General features: G+C 51.3%; 1 protein-coding gene across 6 annotated transcripts in view; it reads left to right on the top strand.

Annotated features, from left to right (window-relative positions):
* The window catches only part of IPPK (inositol-pentakisphosphate 2-kinase), a 51,512-nt gene that overhangs the window by 8,151 nt on the left and 21,565 nt on the right, over positions 1-21,796 (top strand). For 4 of the 6 annotated variants that reach the window (XR_005525334.1, XM_039216460.1, XM_039216462.1 and 1 more), the window contains exons 3-9: positions 193-288; positions 3,183-3,249; positions 4,876-4,997; positions 5,998-6,087; positions 13,454-13,512; positions 13,923-13,995; positions 20,832-21,111. Coding sequence is in view for 5 of the 6 variants with exons in the window: in XM_039216460.1 (XP_039072391.1) it covers positions 193-288; positions 3,183-3,249; positions 4,876-4,997; positions 5,998-6,087; positions 13,454-13,512; positions 13,923-13,995; positions 20,832-21,111 (787 nt within the window). In the remaining variant the exon portion in view is untranslated. The remainder of the gene's footprint in view (positions 1-192; positions 289-3,182; positions 3,250-4,875; positions 4,998-5,997; positions 6,088-13,453; positions 13,513-13,922; positions 13,996-20,831; positions 21,112-21,796) is intronic. The other 2 variants (XM_039216464.1, XM_039216463.1) reach the window with 1 other exon arrangement.

Below are 21,796 nucleotides of genomic sequence, written 5' to 3'. Positions count from 1 at the left end.
ACATGGTTTCCTGGACAGATGGTGTCAAGTCTGTGGGGCTGTGGGATGGGAGCTCTGGGGGGTCCGGTGGTCTCTGGTGAGGCTCACCTTTTACCCCCACCTTCGGAGCGCGGGCTCCTGGTGTGTGCCTGGTGCCGGTCGCTCCCTCGGAGGCCCTGGCCATTGAGGCTCCCCTGTGCTTCTCTGTTACAGGCCTCAGAAGAGATATTTCAGCACCTACAGAACATAGTGGACTTCAGCAAAAATGTCATGAAAGAGTTTTTGGGGGAGAATTACGTCCACTGTGGGGTAAGTGACTTTTACCTACACAGTCACGTAGGCTGCCTTCACACGCTCTGTGTTCATAATACCAGCTTCTCCAGTGTAGCCTGGACCTTTGTGCTTCCAGACAGCCCTCATGTTCCACTTTCCTGGTGCTTTTCTTCTGTGCTCTGTGTGAGCACGGAGCAGGTAGTGTTCGTGTTTTCTAGCCAGCAAGCCCGAGGTCCCCATTTGCTGGGAGCCCCGGTCCCTGCCACCCTGCTAGCCTGGGGGCTCCAGCTAGCCGAGGCTCTTGAGAGAGATCCAGAAGCATCACTGAGCCCTCTGCTGCTGGTGCTACCTCAAGCGAGTTGGGGAGGAGAGGGGCCCCCACACTGGGCATGTGTGCGGCCTGCCTCTTGGGAGAGCCTGGCTGAGGCCCACGTGGTACAGTGGCCTCCCCCTGCCCTCGGGTGGTCTGTGTTGCTGGCCCTTTCTGGTCCCTCTTACCAACAGGGGTGCCTGTTACAGACGAAGTCTGGTTGGGACGCGCATGAGGGGGCACTGTGGCAGCCATAGTGGCCCTGCGTCCTGGCGGCGCTCAGCAGGTGGCGTGCGTCCTCACTTGTCACAGTGATTGCCGCTGCTTCTCCAAGAGCGGGGCCCTGAACAGACAGCAGCTGTGTCGTTGGGAACCCAGAGCAGGGCCTCTGACTGCAAATACCGTAGCTTGAGTTCATCCTGAGGAAAACAGTACCGAGGAGGCAGGGTGAAAGTTGTCTGAAGCTTGAGGATCGCCTGAGTAGAGTTAAAGCAAAACATCCTCCAGGGGGTCCCCTGGCAGCTTGGGATGGTTGTCGGTGCTGCTGGGGGTCCATCGGGGCTGTGGACCCCCTTCTGGGCTGACACCAGTGCCCAGCGGGCTGCGGGCCTCAGCACCTCCTGGTGTGGGCTCCCCGAAAGGCTCTGAATGTTGCCGTGAGCCGGCCCTGGCAGCCCCGGGTCCGCGAGACGACTGTCCTCGCCACAGCATCCTGCTGGCCTCCTGGGCCGGCCCCTGGCCGTGTGGGGCCACAGAGGCTGGGGCGGCCTCCGGCGGGGCTCTGGTTGTGCGGTTGTAGTGGGAAGGCCCGAAGCCCGCGGCTGTGGGAGCCCCACGTCTCTAGGTGCCCGGACAGTGTCAGAGTGGACTCGGCTGTGCTGACTGCTGGCTTCCTCCCTGAGGACGGGGCGTTTCTCTGTCCTGCGGCTCTTGGGGGGCTCTGGACGTTTCTCCCAGGTGGGGTCAGCAGCGAGGGTGGTGGGCAGCTCCGGGTCGCAGCTGACGGTGGCCTGGCAGGTAGGAACAGCATCAGGGCCCCCGTGGCCCTCTGCCTCCAGGTCTGCGTCTGTCTGCGCACAGTGGACGGGGCTCTTGGAGACTGAGCGCGCAAGGTCACATCCCCGGAACGTCTGTCCCGCTGACGCACCTCTTCTGCGTGGAGACCCTGCCAGAGTGAAACTCAGCCTGCGTTTTCTCCCTTGGGTGTGGGGTCCTCACAGGACGGGCTGGGGGCCCTGCACGTCTCTGTCTGCACAGGGCCACCGTCAGGCAACACCAGTGTGTGCACGCGGGACCACTGACCCCCATCACCAGTGTGGGTGTACACGGGCTGCTGACACTGGTCACACTGGTGTGTGTGTGTGTACACGGGGCCGCTGACACCGACACTGGTGTGGATGTAGACGGGACCTCTGACACCGGTCACCAGCGTGGGTGTAGACGGGGCCACTGACACTGGTCACCAGCGTGGGTGTAGATGGGACGGACCTCTGACACTGGTCACCAGCGTGGGTGTAGACGGGACCTCTGACACTGGTCACCTGTGTGGGTGTAGACGGGATGGCTGAATTGGTCACCAGCGTACGTGTGGACGGGTGCCGGTCTGGGGACTGGTCTGGGGACTGGTCTAGGCCTGTCCCCACCAGCTGGAGGTAGGGAAACGGGAAGAGGCTGTTCCCCTTGTGCCTTCAGGGGTTTGTGTCCTCGGTACAGTGGACGGTTGAAACACTGATGGAATTTGAAGTGTTGTCTTGCTTTTGTGGGCCCGGTCCTCCCAGGGTGAGTGCCACCAGGGCGGCCGTGACTTGTTTCTGATCCTGCCATGATGGAAGCATTGGCCACATGGTCAGTGAGGGGATGCTGTTCTCCTGGGGAAGCTTCTGGAAGACTGGACAAGTTGCTCCTTTGTCTCTGCAGCCGCCCCTGCATTCCTCTGAGGGCAGAAGCCCATCAACGGGGAAGCTGGTGTGGCGACGGCTTCCAAGTTAACAGTTCCAGGAAGAGGAACTGTGTGGGCTTAACTGTACTTCTTAAGTTAGTACTTTGCGCGGGCGCCGGCTGCCTGCCGTCCGTCCGTCCATCCGTTGTCCATCAGGCAGGATGGCATGGTTCACGCTGACTCAGGAGTCTGAATCAGGGGTCGGCAAAATGTAGCCAAGTGTTCAGGATGCCCAAGATAGAGCCCAAGATGGAACTCATTATAAAATTGGGAATTTCAAGTTGTTTAAAAAAGTGCAGTTCCACTTCACTTGTGGCTCCGGACTGGTCCATCTGCCGCTCCCCACGCTCCCATTGCGGCTCCGATGGCTTCTCCCAGCGGGTGAGCGCCCCATGCCCACCTTGGGCATTGTGGGAACCGAGTGCCTTCACTGTGGCTGGGGTGGCTCTCCTACTGTGGAAGCTGGCGCTCTGAGGATGGCCTGTCGCATCTCTTTTATCTGGTCAAATAATAGAGCAGCTTTTATTCCTGAACTCACATACTGAATAATTTTTTAATGTGATAAAATATACGTAGTATGAAATGTGCCATTTCGACCATTTTTCACTGTGCAGTTCTGTGGCATGGAGTCCGTTCCCACTGCCGTGCGGTGCACTGAGTATTTCGTATTTGTTCTCACAGGAAGTGGTTCGGCTGCCTTTAGATTTCGTGAAACAGCTTTGTTTAAAGATACAGTCTGAAAGACCAGGTAAGCATTCCGGCTTCTACGTTTTGTTGGTAATTTAAATACTCCATTTGAGAAGAGTTCGACATGTGACTTGTGTTGGGTAGACGTTGTTTTCGGCAGCTCTGTGGCCAGAAACCTTACCCTCGGGTAGAAGTCCTAGGAGCTCATGAAGACGAATCTGGGCATCGGATGCGCGGGTTGCTGCGGGAAGTATGCGACCTGGGAGGCGCGCCTGGGAGAAGGGGAGCTGAGGGAAGGCAGGGAGGGTGGTTGTGGGGGGCCCCCCGGAGGGCTGGGTGTTCCAGCGGCCACAGCCCCGAGGACCGTTCCCAGCAGCTAGAATCCACCTGCTTGCTTATCCCCCCGTGGGAAGCACATAGACATGAGGCTCCGTGGGCGACCGCTTCTCCCCGTGGCCTCCCGAACCTTCCTGCCCTTGCTCGCAGCGGTAACCATGGTAGCCACGTCAGAGCTTTTCCTCCCAGTCAGAGACCAGGTGTGACGACCTGGTGTTGAGGCTGGTCCTGCCTCCTCCTGAAGCCCAGCCGGGCGGTTCGGGTGTGCCGGTGGCCTGGGGATTAGGAAACAGCAGAGCGCAGGAGCCCCTGGCTTGGGGCGCTGTGTGGAAAGGGCTGCCTAGGGGAAGGCCGTGCCCGAGCCAGGACTGGGTTTCGGCTGCTCTTCTTTATTTTTTTATTCTGTTATTATTATTATTTATTTTTTTTGAGAGAGGGTGCAAGTGAGTGAGGGACAGAGAGAGGGAGAGATAAGTGGGGCTCCCCCAGGGCTCGTGTTCACCTGACACAGGGCTCGAACTCATGAATCGTGGGTTCATGACCTGAGCTGAAATCAAATGCTTAACGACCGAGCCACGCAGGCACCCTTGGCTGCTCTCCTTTAGACCAGGGTGGCCTGATGCTCGCTCTAAGGCTCTGTGTCACCATTTGAATTACCAGTTTAACTGATTCTCGTTGTAACGGTGACTTGTCGTTGGCCTCGTGATGTGAACGGAGGAAAGCTGACTCCCCCTGCGGTCGGAGGCGTGTGATTCGGTGGTGCTGAGGAAGCAGGGGTGTTACAGGGCCTGAAGGACCGGTTGTGCAAGGAAGGGGGAGGCCACTGCCTCCTTCCTCTCTCGGCTCTTGGGTCAAAGGAGTCGCAGAGGTCGGAGTGGCCCCCAAGACCATTCCTACCTCTGAGGATGTTTGCACCTTCGGGGACCCCCAGAACAACCTCAGGCCTGAGGATGTGCTAGAAGAGTCTGGAGCTCTCGGTTGCCCTCAGGGCTATGGCTTCTTGCACTGAGGGCCTCTGTCGTACCCACACGGTCATCTGAGAGACGCAGCACAAGCTCCCAGGCGTCCTCCTCACGGGACTTGTGTGCACAGTGCCTGCTTCTCCTGGCAACAAGGCGTGACCGTGCGCACGGAGGAGTGGCGCCAGCCCAGCCTGCAGGTGAAGTCCCAGATAAACACGGACACTCCTCAGCCAGGATGGCATGAGGCTGCGAGGGCCTCCCAGGAGCCAGAGGCCAAGGCCTCTCTTGGGCAGGGCTGGCCCTTGGCCCCGGGAGCCCACCAAGTTGCCATTGGTTGTCTCGTCTATTCTACGCTGATCCTCCGGCTTTTTCTCGGCTCTGTCTTTCAGAATCCCGCTGTGATAAGGACCTGGACACCCTCAGTGGCTATGCTCTGTGCCTTCCCAATTTAGCCAGACTTCAGACCTACCATTTTGTAGAGCACCGGCCGATTCTGTGTGTAGAGATCAAGGTGAACTTTTATCAAAGGGAAATGGGGGGGCGGGGGCGGGGATAGGAACAGGGGTGCAGGTATGAGTCTGCAGGTCGTCTGTCTGGAGTGCATTTGGCGACAGAAGCTCCTGAGGTTCCCCGGGCTGGGCCTCATGGCCTCTTCCCAGCCCCCAGCTCTCGTGCACTCGGCTTGGTTCCCACTCCTTCATCTCCGTCACCTGCACCTTAGTGCTCTGCTTCTTCCTACTGGCCGGACCCTCAGATAGAGGCCTGTGCCTGCAGCTGGGACGTGGAGCCAGCCAGGGTCAAGCTCTGGCCGGCGGCCACCAGAAGGAAGAGGCACGGGGCCTGTGTGACTTCCAGACCCTGATTTGTGTGCCCATCAGAGGGCAGTGACCCCTGGATAAGGGCCCACGTGTCGCCCTTGGGAAGCCTCCTTGGTGTCCCGGGCCATCGTTTGTCTCCTTCCTCCAAACCTCTGTGGTGGTGCCTTTGGGGTCGCCCCGGGTGCTCTGCCTGCCCTTTGCGAGGGTGAGCGTCACGGTGTCTCAGATGACACCCGGCCTTCTAAGCCCCGACACGGAGCCCTGACGGTCCTGCCCCAGAACTGTGGCTTTAAAAGCCAGGGTGCACATGTCCTGGGAGGCTCCCAGCTGTCGGAGGGGCTTCCTGCTTACTCCACCTTGTCCACGGGAGCGAGGGTTCCGCTGCTCAGAGCTGGGAGCGGGGGCAGACCCCTTCCTCCAGGCGTTGCCTCGTGTCACGGTGTGTTGTACTTTGTCCGGTCAGTGATCGAGGCACCTCTGGTCTCCCCAGTGAGGACTCTGGCCTCGGATTCTGTGGCGGCGGAGCCGTTGATATGATGCGGTGAGGAAGGGGTCTGTTCCCTATGGGGCTGCAGACAGAAGTGATTCTGGGAGACGTATCTGATTTCCCTGGGCGTCATGCTCCGTTCTCTCCTGAAAGGTATGGGATTTGTGCCTAAATGGTTTTTTCTTCCTTCTTTGTTTATTTTGCAGCCAAAATGTGGGTTTATTCCTTTCTCCAGTGACGTTACACACGAGGTGAAGCACAAGGTGTGCCGTTACTGCATGCACCAGCACCTCAAGGTGAGAAGTGCAGCCTCCGCGCAGCCCCAAGTGGGTGCTGCGGCCCCCGTGCGGCCCCGAGCGGGCGCTGGCCCTGGGGTGGGACCCCCTGGAGTTGCCAGAGGAGTGAAAACACAGATAGTTTTGATATGATTTGCTTCTTTCACAAGTAGTTCATGTTCATCGTCTTTGTTTGTTTCAAATTGAGGTATAGTTCCCATATCTTAAGTTCACACACGTGAAGTGTATAATTCAGCGGATTTTAGTAAGTTCACACGGTGTGCTGCCGTCATCACTCAAATTCCAGAATAATTTCATGACTTCACAAAGAATCGTGTCCCCGTTAGCAGTCACTCCCCAGGCCCCTGCCTCGCCAGCCCCTGGCAAACGCCTGCCCTTGTGGACGAGCCCTGGACGTGTCCTGTAAATGGAATCCTACATCCGGTGGCCTCTCGTGACTGGCTTCTTCCTCTGAGCATCATGGTTTTGAGGTTCATCCACGTTGTAGCTTGGTTGAACACCATTCCACTGTCCGGGGCACACCTTGTTTATCATTCATCTCTTGATGGACATGTGGGTTGTTTCTGCCCTTCGGCTGTTGTGAATACAGCTGCTGTGAACATGCATGTGCATGTTCGAGTCCCTGCTTTCAGTTCTTCTGGGTTGAGTTGCTGGGTCTGAGAGAAATTTCTTGAGCTAATGTTTTGGGCGTGTGTCGGGCTGTTTTCCATTGCTCTCACACTATTGTGTATTCCCACCAACACTGGAAGGTTCCAGTTTCTCCACATCTCCAGCGCTTCTTGTGACTGTAGGAAATCCTAGGGGTACAAAGTGGTACCTCACTCTGTGTTTCCCTAATGGATGGTGACATTGCACATCTTTTCATGTGCTTATTGGCCATTTGTATGTCTTCATTTGAGATGCATTGGTTCAAGTCCTGTGCCTGTTTGTGAATCAGGTTGTGTTTTTGTTGTCGAGTTTTAGGAGTTCTGTGTATATTTTGGATATTAATTCTTTATCAGATATGTGATTAGCAAATATCCTTTCCCATTCTGTCAGTTGTCTTTGCACTGTGTCGATAGTGTCCTTGATGCATAAAAGTTTTAATTTTACTAAAGTATACTTTGTTTTTTCTTTTGTTGCTTATGCTTTTGGTGTTATAGTCGAATCATTGCCTAATCCAAGGTCATGAAGCTTTTCGTCTAAGGTTTTGATCCATTTTATGTTAGCTTTTATACATGGAGTGAGGTAAGCATCCAATTTTCTTTTGCATTTATTTCCAGTTTTCCCAGCACCATTTGTTGATAGGACTGTCCTTTTTCCACTGAATGGTCTTGGCTCCCTTACTGAAGATCTTTTGGGTAAATATGGTGCTTTAGTTAGTCTGGGCTCTCCGTTTTGTTCCAGTTGGCCTGTATGTCTTTCCTCCTGCCACTATGACCTTTTTTTAAAAAAAAAAAAAAAATTTTTTTTTTTCTGTATTTTGTAGTCAGTTTTAAAATCAGGAAGTCTGAGTCCTCCCGCTTTGTTCTTCTCTTTCAAGATTGTTTTGGCTTTTTGGGACTCCTTAGAGTTACATATGAATTTGAGGATCAGATTTTTCATTTTTGCAAAAAAAGACCACTGGAATTTTGACAGAAATTGCAGGAACCTGTAGATCACTTGGGGCAGTGCCTCCTTCTTAGCAATATTAAGACTTATAGTCCGTGAACACAGGTCTCTCCACTTAGGTCTTTCAAAATTACTTTCAGCAACGTTTTGTAGCTTTCAGCGTGTAAGTCTTTTATCACTTTGGTTACATTTATTTCTAGATATTCTTTTAGGATGTTGTAAGTATTTCAGGTTGTTTATTGCTGGTATATAGAGGCACAACTAATTTTTGGATATTGATCTTGTACCCAGCAGCTTTGCTGAGTGACTTTCTTACAGATTCTTTATAGTTTTCTATGTATAGGATCATGCCATCTGTGAAGAGAGTTTTATTTCTTTTCCAGTTTAGATGCCTTTAGCTTCTCACTTTCCTCAAATAAAGCAGCTGGGAGTTTTGGTAGGGATTCCATTGAATTGCATATCAATTTGGGAGGTATTGCTGCTGTAACTATTAATATTATATGAACACAGGATGTTTTGCTCTGTGGTTAGGTCTTTAATTTCACTTAGTGATACTTTATAGTTTTCAGTGTGTAAGTCTTATACTTGTTTTATTAAATTTATTTCTAGGTATTTTATTATTTTGGATGCTGTTGTAAATGGTATATATATATTTTTCATTTTGTTTTCAGGTTGTTTATTGCATAGAAATATTGATTTTCTAAATATACATATATATTTTTAATGGTTTTATTTATTTCTGAGAGAGAGAGAGACAGCGTTAGCAGGGGAGGGTCAGAGAGAGAGGGGGACACAGAATCTGAAGCAGCTCCAGGCTCTGAGCTGTCAGCACAGAGCCTGACTCAGGCTCGAACCCACGGACCGTGAGATCGTGACCTGAGCCGAAGTCGGACGCTTAACCGGCTGAGCCCCCAGGCGTCCCTGAATGTACGTAGTTTGCATTGCAGTGGAACACACTGAAAATTCACCATCTTAACCGATAAGTTATGTTGTTGTGCAGCAGTCACCACCAGCCGTCCGTCTCCAGAACTTTTGTGTCTTCCCAGACTGAAGCTCTGCCCCATTAGATGGCTCCACGCTCTTCCTCCTCAGCTCCCAGCAGCTGCCATCTTAGTTTCTGTCTCTGGGTTTCACTCCCGTAGCTACTTCATAGAAGTGGAAATACGCAGTATTTGTTCTTTTGTGACGGACTCATCTCACTTAGGTCATCAGGGTTCATCCATGTTGTAAAATAGGTCGGAATTTCCTTTCCTTTTAAGGCTGAATAATAGTCCGTTGAATGTATATACCACATTGTTAATCCATTCCTCCGGGGACACACACTGGGTTGCTTCTGCCTTTTTGGCTCTTGTGAATAATGCTCCTATGAACATGGGTGTGTAAATATCTCTTTGAGATTCTGCTTTCAATTCTCTTGAGTATGTATCCAGAAGTAGAATTTTCGGTCATGTGGTTATTCTGTTTTTAATTAATTACAAGGACCCACCATACTGTTGTCCACAGCAGCTGTGCCTTTTGACATTCCTACCACCGTACCTGAGGGTTCCACTTTCCCTACACCCTCGCCAACCCTTCTTTTCTATGTTTGATAGCAGCCGTTCTAATGGATGAGAAATGTAATTGTTTTTTGTATATTGATACCTTATCCTATCAACCTTGATAAACTTGTTTGCTCTTTTTGGTGGTGGTGGTTTCTCAGGATTTTCTGTATACATGATTAGGTCATTTGCAGATAGGATAGTCTTACTTCATTCTTCCCAATCTGGGTGCCCTTTGTTTTTTTTCCCTAATTGCTCAGGTTAGAACTTGCAGTCCAATTTTGTGTAGAAGCCAGAGTGGACATTCTTATCACGTTCCTGATCGTAGGAAGAAGCTTTCAGTTTTTCACTACTGAGTGTGATGTTCACTGTGAGTTGGCCATAGGTGTTCTTTTTGAGTTCTTTCCCCCCTTTTTTGTGAATCATGAAAGAAGGTTAGATTTTGCCCTTCATCTATTGAGATGACCAAAGGTACTTTCCTTTATATCAATGTGGTCTCTTACACTGATTTGCATTTGTTGAACCATCCTTGTATTTCTGGGACAAGTCTCACTTTTTTGTACGATCCATTTAATCTGCTGCTAAATTTGGTTGGTTAGTTTTTGTTGAGGGTTTTGCCTTAAGAGATATTGGCCTGGGGGCGCCTGGGTAGCTCAGTCGGTTAAGCGTCCGACTTCGGCTCAGGTCATGATCTCATGGTTCGTGGGTTCAGGCCCCGCATCGGGCTCTGTGCTGACAGCTAGCTCAGAGCCTGGAGCCTGTTTTGGATTCTGTGTGCCTCCCTCTCTCTCTGACCCTCCCCTGTTCAGGCTGTCTCTCTCAGAAATAATTAAAACATTAATTAAAAAAAAAAAAAAAGATATTGGCCTGAAGTATTTTTTAGTGATGTTTTGTCTGGTTTTGGTAGCAGGGTGATAACTGGCTTCATAGAATGAGTTACAAAGTGTTTCCTTCTCTTTACTCTTTTAAGTTTTTGTAAGAGTTTGAGTATTGATGTTGATTCTTTAATCATTTGGTTAGAATTCACTAGTGAAGCCATCTGGTCCTGGGTTTTCCTTTGTTAGAGGATTTTTGATTACTGATTCAGTGCTGCTCTTATTATTCCGTTCAGATCCTCTATTTCTTCCCGACTCAGTTTTGGTAGTTTTGTGTTTCTAAGAATTTGTGTGTTTCATCTAATTTGTTTGTTCATATTACTCTTCTAAAATTCTTTTTTATTTCTGCAAGATTAGTAGGAACATCCTTTCTTTCATTTCTGTTTGTAGTCATTTTTCTTGATCCAGCCAGAGGATTGTAAAAATTGTTGATCTTGTTGAAGAAACAACTTTTGGTTTTGTTCACTTTCTTCAGTTTTCTCCCCATTCTCCATTTCATCTGTCTCTGCTCTAATCTTTACTATTTCCTTCCCTCTGTCTGCATTGGATTTAGGTTGGCCTTATTTTTCTAGTTTGTTAGCACAGTAAATTAGGTTATTGATTTGAGATTTTTCTTCTTTTTCATATAGGTGTTTACAAGTATAAATTTCCACGTAAGCACTGCTCTCTGCCTCCCATAAATTTTGGTATGTTGTATTTTCATTCTCTCTCAATTTTCTGGTTTCCCTGTTGATTTCTTCTTTGACTCATTGATGATTAGGAATGTGTTTAGATTTTTCATATTTGTGAGTTTCTCAATTGTTTTTATTTTTATTTTTTTGCTATTGATTTCTAATTTCATTCCACTGAGTCTGGAGAACATTTGCATGACTTCATGTCTCCTTGAGAATGTTCCGTGTTTGTTTGGTTAGAGTGTGTATTCTGCTGTTGTTGGGTAGAGTGTCCTATAGATGTTTGTTAGGTCTAGTTGGTTTATAGTGTGGTTCAAGTCTTCTGTTTTGTTGTTCATTTTCTGTTTTGTCACTCATTACTTTAACATCTTAAGCTGAACAGTCTTGCTCAGTTAATACCAGTTAATCTCACTGGTATCTGGAAGCTCTGCTCCCCCTTGCTTTGCTGCCTCCCCCCACAAGGTAGTCTTTGTCCACAGTGTGCTCGTTACTACAGATTCCTGACGATTGTCTCCTACCAGGTGGGGGACATTCTTTCTTTCAAGGAGATGGGATATAAAAGTTACAAACGAATATACATATTGTCTTTTCTGTTTACCTATCTGTGTAGTTCCTTTACTGGTGCTCTTTATTTCTTCCCATGGATTCAGATTACTACTATATAGTGCCCTTTCATTTCAGCCTGAAGGGTTCCCTTTTTAGAATTTCTTGTAGGGCAGGTTAGCCAACAACAATTTTTTTTTTTTAGTTATTGTTTACCTGGCAGTGTCTTAATTAGTCCTTCATTCCAAAGGATAGTCTTACAGATGAACAGCTTTTGGTTGACAGTCTTTCAGCACTGACATTTTCTTGAACGCCTGGAACCAGTAAATCTTTGCTGAGGAGCTCTGTGCTCCTGTGCGTCCTGTGCACGCAGGGACTGTCATCAACACTCAGCTGTACTCAGCCTTCACTTCCTCAGAGCCTCAGGTCAGCAGAAAGAGAGGGCCTTTGAAGGTCTTTCTAGAGCCTGTGCATGGCCTTCTAGAGCCCTGTGTATATGTCATTACTTGGCTTTTCCTTGTTAGCACTGGGCTAAGCCTGATTGTTGGCCGTCATGGTTATCCACTCTCTCAGGTAGCCGTGCAGTGAAACCATTGGCTCACAGCTGCCCCTGGGAAAATGCCCCTTCTGTACCTGCTCAGTTCTTTTTTTTTTTTTTTTTTTAATATTTTTATTTATTTCTAGGAGAGAGAGAGAGAGAGAGAGACAGCATGAGCAGGGGAGGGTCAGAGAGAGAGGGAGACACAGACTCCGAAATAGGCTCCAGGCTCTGAGCTGGCAGTCAGCACAGAGCCCGACGCGGAGCTCGAACCCACGAACCGCGAGATCATGACCTAAGCGAAAGTCGGACGCTTAACCGACTAAGCCACCCAGGCGCCCCAACACCTGCTCAGTTCTGAGTGAGGTAGTGAAGATGGGGGTCCAGGAGATAGGTCATATAATGACCATTCTTTGGGCATGAGGCTTTGGAGAAACTCCTGCCCAGTTCAGTCCCCTTGGTGGCTGTCAGGCTTCCTTTTCACCAGGATTGGGGTTGTTGGGAATAGAGCATTAGAAATGCCACAAAGCTGACTGTTCTTAGATTTGGCCATTTTTCTTTTCTTCTTTTTTTTAAATGTTTATTTAGTTTTGAGACAGAAACAGATCATGAGTAGGGGAGAGGCAGAGAAAGAGGGAGACACAGAGTCTGAAGCAGGCTCCAGGCTCTGAGCTATCAGCACAGATATATACAACACAAATGTACATATTATGTGCCAACAAAATATACATGTTATCCTGGGGGGCATGAGAGGATGCCTTTCCCCACATATTTTCTCACATGTGCATGTACACGTATACTTTTATAAAGCAGATATGGTATCTCATCATATGTAGTTGCTCTGCTTTTTTCATTTAATCCTTGAGGATTATTTGTCGTGTACCCTTCAAGGCTTTTTCAGTGCATAGTTGGATATCACCTATGGATGCACTTCTTTTTTTCTTTTTAGGTAAAGTAACATCACTTCCACTCACGTGAATTGCTTTTTTCCTCGAACAAATGGTGATTTGCACCTTTGCCTCTTTCTGTTAGCTGGATGTCGTTTATTCATCCCTTCGTGTGTAAAGTGTCCTGGCCTGTGAGCACAGACGCACTCTGAGGTTGTTTCCAGACTCACGGGTACAGTTAGGCTGCAGTGAACGTCCTTGACCTGCTGGCTCCTTATATAAAGGTTTCCCAGCGTCAACGGATACCTGCCTTTAAAATCTGACGGAAACCAGCAAGCTGACTTTCAAAAGCTCGTGACAATTGGTCTTCTCCCCAACAACATAAAATAATTTGTCGGACACACCCTCCCCTTCCTGAATGTTACAGTTTTAAAGAGTTGCTCATCCGATGGCCAGAAGTCAGCCAGGCTGTTCTGTGGGACTGCTTTGTCAGTTTGGGAAGGCGCTCGCCGCCAGCTGCCCCGCTCACGTGGAGGGCTGGGCGGGCAGCCCCTGAGGCTAGTGGAGGGCTGCACTTTCCTGGGTTTGGAGCCAAGCCCCAGCCCCCACGAGTGATGGTGCGCACCTGGAGGTGGTGGCATCTGCTGGTGGTGACCTTCAGCACCCTTGTCCTCGCTTTAGCTGTGCCATCAGTCGCTGACACCACTTGGTGCTTTCTTAACAGGTGGCAACTGGGAAGTGGAAGCAGATAAGTAAATACTGCCCCCTTGATCTCTACTCAGGGTAAGAGAACACTTCCCCTTTGTTCTTGGGGTCACTTTGAGGGGTGGTGGTGGGGGCCGTGGGGTGTGTTCTGTGAGGGTGGGGTGGGCGTGGGGAGCGTTCTCTGTCGCGGGGTTGGAGGCGGGGAGGCCTGGGCAGGGCTCTTCGTTCTTGCCCGGGGTCAGGGTTGCCTCTTCAGGTGACCCGTGCGAGGCGGTGGCTGGGGAGATGTGCCACCAGGGAGGGCTAGATGGGGGGGTGGGCACTGGGGGCGGTGATGGGGAGACTCCCTGAGGAAGGCTGGAGGAATGTGGCTCCTTGACCCGCAAAGCCTGAGGCCTCCGGCAGTCGCTCCCAGGCACGGCCCCCGAGCCGGGGCCCCCGAGCCGCAGGCTGCTTGCAGTCCTATCGGTAGCGTCTTCTCCTTGTAGGAATAAGCAGAGGATGCACTTTGCCTTGAAGAGTTTGTTACAGGAAGCTCAGAACAACTTAAAGATATTTAAGGTAAGGGTTGCTTCTGTTTCTGGGCACTTCCACGGTGGGGTCGGTGGGAGTCCAAACTGGGTTGGGTGAGCCCGTGGCATGTTGGTCTGACGGCCCTCTGTGACCTTGCAGACGAGCGCATCTCAGCTGGGGCTGCCTTGGCAAAGTCCCGCGGCCCTTTTTCCAAGCCTCGTTCCACAGGTGTGGCATCCCGTGACCCCTGGAGTGTGAGATGTTAGCTCCTTGACCACTGGGCGGCCTCGGGCCCAGCTCTGGTTCCTGGATGAGGATGGCCCTGACTCTGTTGGGCTGCGTCCCTGGGGTCCTGCTGTGCATCTCTGAGGGGCGGCCACACCTGTGCCGCGGCTCGCGGATCATTCAGGGAACTTCTGGGTCCCAATCTTGTCAGCGGGCGAGACATCCCGCATTGTGGCTGTGTGGGGCCGGCTGCTGCACACGGAGCCCTCGCTGTCCGCAGGCTCCCTGAGGCCCTGTGGTTGCCTGCTGGCGGGAGCGGGACTGGCCCAGATTTGGAGGGAGGGCTCAGTATGGCCTGTGTTAGACGTGTGTCCCCTCGGGTCTTCCTCGTCATCTCCCTTCCTCCTCACTCTGCCCCCAGTCCCGGGGATGTCCTCGTTAGCGTTAACGTGTGTGCGAGAGTCCAGGGGTCCAGGCTTTCGAGTACTGGGTGTGCGTGGAGAGGCAGGGCCGTTGTCTGTGGACGGCCTGGTGCTCTCTGCGTCCCGCTCCACGTGGATGGCGCTGACTGCTTGCCCCTCAGTGGGTGTGGGTGGGCGGGGAGCCTGTTTGACGTGCTTTCTCTCATCTGGCTCAGAAATGTGGTCACAGCGAACTGAGTTTACCCCGTTTGCCTCCACCTTCCCAGATCCAGAAAAAGAGAACAGATCTCACGATCCATTGTTTTTTTATTTTGTTTATTTTTATTTTTTATTTTTTTTTTAATTTTTTTTTTTAATTTATTTCTAGGAGAGAGAGAGAGAGACAGAGTGAGCAGGGGAGGGTCAGAGAGAGAGGGAGACACAGACTCTGAAACAGGCTCCAGGCTCCGAGCTGGCAGTCAGCACAGAGCCCGACGCGGGGCTCGAACCCACGAACCGTGAGATCATGACCTAAGCGAAAGTCGGACGCTTAACCGACTAAGCCACCCAGGCGCCCCTTTTTTATTCTGTTTAAAATGTATTTATTTAAATTCGAGTTAGCTAGTATACAGTGTAGTATTGGTTTCAGTAGATCCCGGTAATTCATCGTTTACATAGGACACCCAGTCCTCATCCCAACAACTGCCCTCCTTGATGCCTGTCACCCATCTAGCCCATCCCCCTCCCACCTCCCCTCCAGCAGCCCTGCTCTCTATATTTAAGAGTCTCTCTGTTTTTTTTTTTTTTAAAGAAATGTTTGTTTGTTTTTGAGAGAGAGAGAGAGATACCGAGAAAGAGAGAGACAGAGGGAGACAGAAGACCCAAAGCGGGCTCTGAGCTGACAGCAGAGAGCCTGATGTGGGGCTTGAATTCATGAACCGTGAGATCATGACCTGAGCTGAAGTCTGATGCTTAACCGACTGAGCCACCCAGGCTCCCCTTAAGAGTCTCTTAGGGTTTCTTTCCCTCTGTTTTTATCTTATTTTTTCTTCCCTTCCTCTTTGTTCATCTGCTGTGTTTCTTAAATTCCATGAGTGAAATCATGTATTTGTCATTTTCTGCCTGACTGACTTTGCTTAGCATAACGCTTTCTAGCTCCATCTGCGTCATTGCAGATGGCAAGATTTCACTGTTTTTGAACACTGAATAGTATTCGTGTGTGTGTGTGTGTGTGTGTGTGTGTGTGTGTGTGTGTATTACACCTACTGTAGTGTATATACACATATATACTGTATCTTCTTTATCCATTCACCAGTTGGTGGACATTTGGCCTCTCTCCATAATATGATTTTAGTGCCCTTATGTTATCTGTAGATTTGGTGTTTCTGGTGATATTCTCTGGTCCTTTGTAGTCTTTGTTGCTTTGGTCTTTTTTTTTTTTTTTTCCTCTCCACTAAGAGTCCTCCTTAAAATTCCTTACGGGGCTGGTTTCGTGGTCATGAACTCCCTTAGTTTTTGTTTGTCTGGGAAAGCTTTAATCTCTCCTTCTATTCCTAATGACAGACTTGCTGGATAAAGGGTTCTTGGCAGCATATTTTTCCCATTCAGCACATCAAACATTTCCTTCCACTCCCTTCTGGGCTGCCAAGTGTCAGTGGCCAGGTCAGCTACTACCCTTACATGTCTTCCCTCGTAGGTTAAGGCCCATTTGTCCCTAGCAGCTTTCAGAATTCTTTATCTTTGTATTTTGCAAGTGTCACTATGATGTGTTGTGGTGTTGAAACGTTTTTGTTGATTTTGAAGGGAGCTCTTTGTGCCTCTTGGACTTGGATGTCTGTTTCCTTCCCCAGATAAGTTAAGTTTTCAGGTATAATTTGTTCAGATAAATCTTCTGCCCCTTTTTCTTGCTCTTCTTCTGGGATTCCTGTGATACGGATATTGTTTTGTTTCATTGAATCACTTAATACTTTAATTCTCCCCTTGTGATCTAATAATTTCCTTTCCCTCTGTTTTTCACCATCATTTTCCATGATTTTATTTTCTATTTCACCTGTTTTCTCCTCTGCTTCTTCAGTCCTCACTGTCACTGTGTCTAGTTTGCTTTGCATCTGAGTTACAGCATTTATTTCATCCTGACTAGTTCTTAGGCCTTTGCTTTCTGCGGCAAGAGTTTCTTTGGTGTCTTCTGTGCTTTTTTCAAGCCCGGCTAGTAGTCTAATGACTGTTGTTCTGAATTCTTGGTCAGATATATTGCTTATATCTGTGTTGAGCAGGTCCCTGGCTGTGATTTCTTCTTGACCTTTCCCCTGGGGAGAATTCCTCCATCTCCTTATTTTGGCTTAAGTGTCTGTTTTTGCGTGTTTTAAAAGCTTGTTATGTTTCCTGCACCTGAGAGTACTGCTGTATTCAGAAGGGGCCATACAGTGTCCAGGGCTTTGCACTTCAGGAAGTGTTTCTGGTGTGTGCTGTGTGCACTCTGCTCTTGTGCTTTGGCTCCTCTTTCCCAGTGGTCAGTCCTCTGCAGAGCTCTTCCTTGCTTGCAGTGGGGGAGCGTTTAGACCTTTAACTCTGTGTGCTTTGATATGTTTGTTGAAGCTTGGATAAAGGGAGGAAAATTAAACACGGATCCCCAAAAAGAAAAGGAAAGGGAACAAAATAACCCAGACTCAAACTATAAAACTGATTCCAAAGAAGAAGAAAGGAGGGGGCACCTGGGTGGCTCAGTCAGTTAAGCATCTGACTTTGGCTCAGGTCATGATCCTCTCGATTTGTGGGTTCGAGCCCTGCATCAGGCTCTGTGCTGATAGCTCAAAGCCTGGAGCCTGTTTCAGATTCTGTGTCACCCTCTCTTTGCCCTCCCCTGCTTGTGTTCTTGTTCATTCTCTCTCTCTCTCTTTCAAAAATAAACAAACATTAAAAAAGAAAAAGGAAAGAAAGAATGAAGAATTAAAAAGCCTCATCTAAAAAAAAAAGGTAAAAGAAAATGAAAAAAAAAAAAAATCAGAAACTATGAGCCTGATCCAGCAGAAAAAAAAAAAAAGAATAACTGAAGGTGTCGTTTTAAAGCACTCGATTTTCAGTACACTTGGTGCATCAGGGTGCTGGCTGTGCTGATCTTCTGGAGGACAGGCCCACTGTCATGGGCTGGCTCAGTCTTGCCCCAGTAGTTGAGCAGTTGACAGGGACAGGGGACGGGGTCTGGTGTAAGCAGGTCCCGCCTCCACTGGGGGCCTCTGTGTTGCTCTCTGAAGTCCCTTCGTGTTGTTGAAGGGAAAAGGGCGCCATCCCAGTCTCTTGTCCCAGACTGGGGATCTCACACACGCCACTGTTCAGGCAGCCCTCACAGAACAGCGCAGGCAGTCGGCCCGCTGTGCCCCACAGCTCCCTGTGTTTTTTCTTTGGTGTGCTTCCGGGATTCAAAACCTGAAGTGTTAAAGGACTCGGCACCACGTGGATCTGCTCCCCTCCTCCAGAGTACAGCATCTCCGCTCTGCTGATCCAAAGCCTTTGGCTGGCATCTGCGGGGACTTCTGTCTTTGGGGAGGTAATATTCCGTCTTCCGAAGGTTCTCTAAGAAGGGGACTGGCCGTGCACCTGCCAAGCTGTTTCCCTCCAACTGTGGGGATCATTCTGCTACTCTACAGACTGGTTTCCTGGGTTTTCCAAGTGATCTGGCCTAATACCGTTGTGTTTGAGGGATGAGGAAAGCCCAGAGTCCCTCTGCTTCTCTGCCGTCTTAACTCCCCCTCAGTTCTTATTTTGAATTTTTGCAAAGTCTGAAGGAATTTCATGTTTAAAGCTGTGGAATGACTTGGAACCTTCAGTGAGGCTGGTATTTTTCCCAGTGGGCCTTCTGACTGGGCCTGCCCGTTGGGCCCACACTGAAGTGAGTGGCTCGGCCCCTACCGTGGTGCTGGCTCTCGTTCTGAGAGCCTTGGGCATCTGCTTGCTTTTGTTGAAATCAGAATGGAAAAAATGCAGAGGTTGAGACAATAGTTTCAAAAGAGTGAGATTAAGAGAAGGGATGTAGAATGGCTTTTTTTTTTTTTTTTTTATGTTTACTTATTTTGAGAGAAAGCAAAAGCAGGGGCAGGAAGAAAGAGTGAGAGGGAGACAGAATCACAGGCAGGCTCCATGCTGTCAGCACAGAGCCCGATGTGGGGCTCGATCCCACGAACTGTGAGATCATGATCTGAGCCAAAACCAAGAGTTGGACGCTTAACTAACTGAGTCACCCAGGCGCCCCTGGAATGGCTTTTTAAGATAGTACCTGCATGGGGCGCCTGGGTGGCTTAGTCGGTTAAGCGTCCGACTTTCGCTTAGGTCATGATCTCGCGGTTCGTGGGTTCGGGCCCCGCGTCGGGCTCTGTGCTGACTGCCAGCTCAGAGCCTGGAGCCTGTTTCAGTCTGTGACTCCCTCTCTCTCTGACCCTCCCCTGCTCACGCTGTCTCTCTCTCTGTCTCCTAGAAATAAATAAAACACTAAAAAAAAAAAAATTTAAGATAGTACCTGCAGCGATGAAGCAGTGATGGTGCTCTCACTGCTTGTGAGTCAGGCTTTGGTTCTCAAGTTCAGGTGTGAGTGGTTGCCTGGGCCATGGTCGGTGCCACCATTGCCTGCTGGGGGAGCCTCCTCCCCGTTGGCCCAGCTCCACAGCTGTGGCTGTGTCCACCCCTGCACTGGACACTTGTGAGATGTGGGGGACATGCAGCTTTTTCGTGGAGCCCGGAACAGTGGTGCTCCATGGAAGGTCGTGTGACGTCCTTGAGCAGCTGTTTTTGTATATTGGGGAGAAGCGGCCTTCCACTGTCTAGCAGTCACTCAGCGGCTCAGCGGCCTGGAGAAGGGCAGCGTCTCAGGGGCTGAGGCGGCTCCTGCCCTGGACCGTGGGCCGAGCCCTGGGCCCACCTCTTGGCTGCAGCTCCCGGTGCCCAGTTTTCTTAGTGCTCATTCTGGTCCACAACCCCCAGGACTCCTGCTTCCCCTTCGCCTTCTTCCTGTAGCAGGGCCCGTGTCCAGGGTCAGTTGTCTCATAAGGGCGCCCCTGGCCCCATGGCCAGCAGGGCCCGCAGCTGTGTGTCTCTTACTCGGATGCCCATACCTGTGAGCTGGCACGTGTGACAGGACACCCAAGGGGGGCACTGTGTACGCCACTGAACCCCCGAGCTTGATGAGGGGAATGACCCGTCCACACCTCCTAGCCTGAGTTGATTCTCCTGTGCCATCTGGGGACGGAGCTGTGACTGCCCTCCTCGGTCTTCTCCGTGGCACGATAGCCACGTACCGTCTCTCACGGTTTTGGGGGCCTGGAATTGAGCAGCACAGCTGGATCTGTCTCTGCCCTCTGAAGGCAATGTCCTCTCCAACAGCGTGGCCCTCAGGAGGCTATGTCCTCGCTGACGGCTCGGCCAGGGCCTGAGACTGTGCTCCTAGGACGGTGCCTTGGTTCCTGGCCACAGAGGCTCCAGGGGCTGCTCAGTGTGGCCGTGTGGCTTGAGGGGAGGCACAGGAGGGAAGCCATGGCATCTTTTGTACCTTAGTCTTGTAGGGGATGTGTGGTTGTTCCGCCTTCGCGGTGGGGAGGGGGCTGCAGCGTGTATTAAGGGGCCACTGGGGGGCCACGTGGAGGCCGCTGACCGCCCCGTCTCTCAGATGTGGGAGCCAGGGCCAAGGAGTCGGTCACTCCCCTGGGCTGGCTGCCGCTCGGGTCACAGGGTCAGCCTGCTGGGCGTCCCTGCTCCCAGTCCTGGGAGTGTCAGTGCCGCGGGGGATTCTTTGCTAGACTTGGTTTTAAAAGGCAGGATGGCCTGGAAGATGAAACTCTCCACGCTAATGACACTGGCAGCCTCACCCACCCTGGCGGAGAACACGTGGACTGACGTCCATGCTGGCTGAGAAGTCTGTGTGTCCCCCAGGAGCACGGGCATCACATGGCTGCTTGAGTAGCAGGCTGGGGTCTTCGGGAGTTTGGGCTTAAGGCTGAGGTTGCCTGGGGCCCCGTGTGGTGCGCGTTCCCCTGAGGCTTTGTGTTTTGGGCCAGGCCTGGTTTTCAGTTTTTGAGAACAATTTCTTTTTCACGTTCTTAGTGGGATTTGACTCTTGATCAGTGACACAGTGCGTGAGGGTGGGTTCGGGAAACCCAGATGGAGCCAGGTAGGAAGTCACGTCCCTTTACCTGCTCATTGGGCAGGGACAGAGACGTTTCCCCCCGCCAGCCTGTGGAGTTGACATTGCCCTGTCTCTCTCCCCGTCTGAAGAATGGTGAGCTGATTTATGGCTGCAAAGATGCCCGCAGCCCTGTGGCCGACTGGAGCGAGCTTGCACACCACCTGAAGCCATTCTTCTTCCCGTCCAACGGCCTGGCTGGTGGCCCCCACTGCACAAGGGCTGTGATCCGGGAGCTGGTGCGTGTCATCACACGGGTGCTCCTGAGTGGCTCTGACAAGGGCCGGGCCGGCACCCTGAGGCTGGGGCCTGGGCCTCGGGGTCCCCGTGTCTGTGAAGCCAGCCCTTTCGGCAGGAGCCTGCGCCGCCAAGGTAGGCCGCGCTGGGCGCGGGGGCGGGGGTGCGTGTGGTGCATCCTGCCAGGGTCCTGCCTGACCTCACGGAGCTCTCGTGGGAGCAGCCTGGGCCCCGTCAGGGCTCCCCAGAGCCGCCCTTGCTGCCCCCCAGCCCGGGTGGAGGGAGGTCTGTCCCCCCTCCCTGTCTCACCGTTTATCCGGGTTTATAAATTGCAGTACACGGTTGGGCCGTAAGGTTTTCCTCAAAAACACCGCCTCCCGTGCCTCTGTGTCCTCGCTGGTTTGCCGAGGGCCTTCTGTACTTTCTCCCGTCTCGTGGCTGCCACCCTGGAGAGTAGGTTTTCCGTGGCTGGTGGAAAGCCGAGGCTCTGAGGGCCAGGGTCCCACAGCTCCAGGCCCTTTGTGGGGGGGGGGCCGGCCGTGACTCAGTGGGTGTCTCGGCTTTGAGGCAGCCGCATGGGCGGTTTGGGTTTTTGCTCTGACTGTTCACGGGCTCCTCACTTGTCCCTCTGCCGCCTGCTGGCGGGCTCGCGACACGTCAGTCCCGCGTGGCGTCACAGCCAGGAGCTGACTTTGAAGGTGACGGGGAGGACTCGGGTCCCTCACGCTGCTGGCTCTCGTGGGCCCGCGAGGACGGCCACAGCGTGTGGCGCGGGGAGACTGCGGCCCCCGGCATTGGTAGCAGAAATGAATGTTGCGGC

Source organism: Hyaena hyaena, unplaced genomic scaffold, assembly GCF_003009895.1.
Source record: "Hyaena hyaena isolate Hyena2069 unplaced genomic scaffold, ASM300989v1 scaffold_634, whole genome shotgun sequence".
In the NCBI taxonomy this organism is placed as follows: domain Eukaryota; kingdom Metazoa; phylum Chordata; class Mammalia; order Carnivora; family Hyaenidae; genus Hyaena; species Hyaena hyaena.
Note: the sequence above shows the minus strand (reverse complement) of the source record. Positions and strands in the feature narration are given on the sequence as shown.